This window comes from Convolutriloba macropyga, unplaced genomic scaffold (assembly GCF_964194025.1).
Source record: "Convolutriloba macropyga unplaced genomic scaffold, txConMacr16.3 SCAFFOLD_4408, whole genome shotgun sequence".
NCBI classification, from domain to species: Eukaryota; Metazoa; Xenacoelomorpha; order Acoela; family Convolutidae; genus Convolutriloba; species Convolutriloba macropyga.
In genome coordinates, this window is record NW_027453421.1 from 17125 (window position 1) to 21811 (window position 4687).

General features: G+C 36.5%; 1 protein-coding gene across 1 annotated transcript; it reads right to left on the reverse strand.

The window, feature by feature from the left end:
• Window positions 1-1296: 1296 nt before the first annotated feature.
• Window positions 1297-2190, reverse strand: LOC142358275 (trypsin epsilon-like). Its single transcript, XM_075409709.1, has one exon. It carries the CDS (start codon window positions 2188-2190, stop codon window positions 1297-1299), a length of 894 nt encoding a protein of 297 aa, XP_075265824.1.
• Window positions 2191-4687: the final 2497 nt, after the last annotated feature.

Here is a 4687-nt window from a genome sequence, read left to right on the forward strand (position 1 = left end):
AAATTTTTATCTGGCAGTGGTCTTGGATCAGATTTTTTGCAACCAATGTCCAGAATTGGATCTCTGATCCGGTTTTCGTGCAGCCGTTGTCCTGATTTTCGTGCGATTGTAACATTTGCAAGACCATTAATTTGGATCACATTATAACCCTAAGGGGCAACCCAAACTGGACTTTGACTAGGGCTTGAAAATATTAATTTGAGTTCTCTAAACAGTTTTTCGTCTCAATACAAAAACAAGTATTTTGAAACAATTTATGGTACGCACAGTCTCCTTGTTGAAATTCAAATTTAGATGCAATATAGTTAAATATCATATATATTTATTGATGTATACAATTATAATAACGGAAAAATACCAATTTCTAAACGGAGTAGGTTCAAACACTTGTTTTCTGACAACATTTTTTTCAATCTTTTGATCATAACTTTTATCCATAATGATTGATTAGTATTATTACTCATTTTTGAAGTTTAAGCCGGCTCGATTTGTAAAAAGGAGAACCTCAATTCTAACCCAGGTTGAGGTCCCAGACCGAAAGTCGATATGTCCAGACCGAAATGAACGCACAAGGTGGCGTCGTGCGTTCAAAATTACACGGTCTGGGAAAAAAAATGAACGCACGATAGTCTGGACATTTGCAATTTTGAACGCACGATAGTCTGGACATATGCAATTTTGAACGCACGATAGTCTGGACACCTGCAATTTTGAACGCACGACAGTCTGGACATATGCAATTTTGAACGCACGATAGTCTGGACATAAGGCCCTTTGAACGCACAATAGTCTGGACATGATTGCACAAATTATCAATTTTGGAGCGCACGAATTTTCCTTTGGAACACACAAAAAGTCCGGACATAGGCACTTTCCGTCTGGGAGGGTCTGAACATAGACACTTTCCGTCTGGGAGGGTCTGGACATATCGACTTTCGGTCTGGCACCTCAACCTTGGTAAATATTCCTTTGACTTGCAGAAAAAGATATAAGAATAAGCATTATATGATTTTGTTCTAAATCACTGCCTAAGATTCAGATTATACTTTGAAATTGGTTTCATTTGGGTCGATAATTCCTTGAGGCCATACGCAGATGTCCTTTTATGTTACAGAACACAACCGCTTGATAAGCATCGACATAATTGCGTAAACATGAATTAGTTAATGTTAGATTCTATTTATTTGAGCATATGTTTAATCAATTCAGTCAATACAACTGAGTTTGAATGTTTACTCCTCATAAATTAGTGAGTTCACAGATTTGCTAGCCTGGCGATCCCGTTAATTTTTTTATTTACAATTTTTTTCGCATATTTGAAGGATCAGGGCATATGTTTGGATATTTAAGAACTGTTTGTTCAATCCACGTTTTGTAATACGTTATGTTTGAATACCTCTCGAGGTAACTACTTCTCTTGCAAGCAGGAGAATGGGAGAACAATCCGATGAGCACAGGATGATTACTCTGGGAACTGAGCGACTTGGAAAGAATTAGGGGAACGCCAAAGTCACCGAGGCATGATCCAACTCCGTTGTCACCCGTAGTACACAGAAACCCAGCATTGTATTTATTATCTTTGATTACATTAAGACATTCCTCGTTGGCAACGATTTCCACTTGTGCTGATTGGAGGAAACTGGCGACCTTGTAAGAGTCATAATCAAGTCGCCCCCACCCAAATACTTGGGCAAGGGTTCCCGGTGTTATAAAGTTGTGATCGGGAAGATGAACACTTTCGAAGTTTTCTTCCCTTGAAATCTGATCACAGTCTAAAACCAGAATAGCAAAATCGTAATCGTAAATTGATGAGTTTGGATTATATATATGTTTATGGATCACATCTAGGTCTTGTGATACACCATGTTTACGAGTTTCGTCAAGTGTGCTTCCGATGGAGACTTTGATGTCCTTGGCTTCCACATTTTCAACCAAACTTCGAACTGTTAGAACAAAAGCAGATTTGTACAGAGCACCATAACAGATGTAGTGATGACCAGGTTTCTCCGGAGAGTCAAAAATTTTGATATAAGCCATAAAATTACTGGTTTCATCATAAATGCTCGATCCTCCTGAGACTCGTTCTTTATGAATCAGTTGCGCAAGATTGTTTCTCTTGATAACAGCTGAGGTTGTCAGTACTAGGATAGAGACTCCCGACAATATTACGTAAACAATTAAAGTCGACATTTTTCCCGCAGAAAATTAGTCTCCGAAAATGCCAGTAATTTTGCCTGAAAATAACACCTGAGTTTAACTATGCACAGCATAGGCAAACTGTTCTCCGTGAACTACAATTCCAGACTTAAAATAAAATCTATTTCAAGTATATCTTAAAACAGTATGCCCAGAGTAAACATCCAAGTTAAATGTCAGTCTGCCCGGTCAAATTTGAGAGCAAAAAACTTTACCTTTGAAAATTCCTAAGCGTGCAAATGTGACAAAAGGTCAATTATAACCTCGTCATTTCATATTTTTTCTTATATTGGAAATGTTTAACATTTCGTTTTAATTGCATCTGCAATCGTAATAATAGTTGGGTTTAAACAAATGAACTGTTTATTCTTCAGCATTTTGCCAGTCTTCAAAAATATCGTGTAACTTCAGACCTTATATGTCAAAAACTTCCACAGATCACTGTTTCGTTTATGTTTTGTTTCACAAAGATCCCCTTGTGTGCGCTATGGAAAAATGTTTGAGCAGGTTTTCCCGTGTTGAGGTGTCAGCGCTAAAAATCGCTAAAAGATGTAAGAATTGCGGTGAATTTGAGTTAAAAGTTTAAGATTTGCACTCAATGCGATGAATGCGGTGGAAAAAAACTTTTAAGCGGAGAAAAAAAATCACCAGCAGAATGCGTTATCAAAAATTTTCACCACCACCCTCAGAATTTGGTGCAAAAAAAAACATTTTCAGCGCTACCAGCAGAATGCGGTGAAAAAAATTCACCGCTGAAAAAGCAAATCTTACAAATATTCACCGCTAAATTTAACGCATATATTAAATTCGCATGAAATATTACTAAAGTAAATGACAGATGGCGAAGTCGAATAAGAAGTTGTTGACATGCAGGAGGTGAGAGGTTCGAACCCTTGCACCGCACTTTCTTTTTTGTAGGAAATACGGTGAATGCGGTGAAAAAATTTTTGACCGCTAAAAACCGGTAATCTTACAAAAAATTCTCCGCTTTCAACAATAAAAGATGCGGACGCTTTGCAGTTAAAAAAAGTCCTTTTATCGCACCTTTGGAAATTCAATTGTTCAAATTAAATTGTAGACGAGAAAAATCTCAAATTAATATTTTTTTTTTAATTTTTATTAGTTCGTTATTACGATTTGAGATCTAGTAAAACAGTGCCATGAAAGCATGCCGACGTTTTTTAAAGAAATCCATTTCTGCAATAATCTTCTAAAACCGTTTTGAATTGAACCAGCTCACATAGAAAACACTAAGTGCAACAGAAATCAGACATTTACAGCAGAATAAATATAAAGAGAAGACGGACAGACAGACAGGGAGAGAGAGAGAGAGAGAGAGGGATAGAGAGAGAGAAAAAAAAAGAGAGAAAAAAGAGAACAGAACGAGTGAGGAAGAGAGAGAGAGAGAAACACAACTATACATCACAACAGACAATACACAGCACACGCGCACATTATATACATACAATGTGCAAACCGATAATATTGATTTGAAAAATCAAATGCTGATGAGATATCATTTAATCCTCGCTAGTGTTTATTCCCTTAAAAATGACTTTAGTTAATTTTTTGACTCAGATTATATGCTACAAAAACAAAGTGGCACAGCAGTACATGAAACTCCGTCAAATTTTTTGATAATTATTTTGTTAATTGATTTAACGTGTCTTTATAAGTAGCTGTCGCTAAACACAGGACAAAATGTGCGGTACAATTCCTTATAATTTTGAAGATCTTCCGACATCCTATTGTATAGCAAGACTTGGAGGAAGGCCACCTTGTGATGTTTATGTATATCACACAGAGAGCAAAAACTGAGAAAAAACCATTGCGGGAAAACTTGTTTCATTTGGAAAATCAAATAGTTACTCATATGCAATTGCGATTGGAGCAGTGTTTTCTATTATTTTTTGCTCTACTTTTGTCAAAAATTGTAAAAATTGGATCATTCATCGTTTTTGTTGGTGCTAAAATGAGGAAATAATTTACGCGGTGTAAAAAAGCTAAGTGGAACAACAATTTGCTATAAATTTTGCAAATCTATAAAAACTGCAAATCGTTTAATGTTCTAGAAGATTAGTAGCCTGAGCTAAGCCAAAAAACGATATACTAAAAGGTGAGGAAACGTTTTCTCCGGCGGTGGACAAAATTAATCGTTCAAGATTCATAATTTGATTCGTTAGTTAAACTATGTCATGATTGCATGCTGAAATTTTCTAAGAAAAATAATAAGTTCTGTTGTAATCCTCTAGAGCCGTTCCTCATACAGCCAAGAAACTCAGAAACTTACAGAAGAGAGAGAGAGAGAGAGAGAGAGAGAGAGAGAGAGAGAGGAGAGAGAGAGAGAGAGAGAGAGAGAGGGAGAGAAGAGAGAGAGAGAGAGAGAGAGAGAGAGGGAGAGAGAGAGAGAGAGAGGGAGAGAGACCTGATGAAGTATCAGCTATTGCTGGCTATTGTAAACTCTCTAAAAAAGATACTGAAAATTACTTTT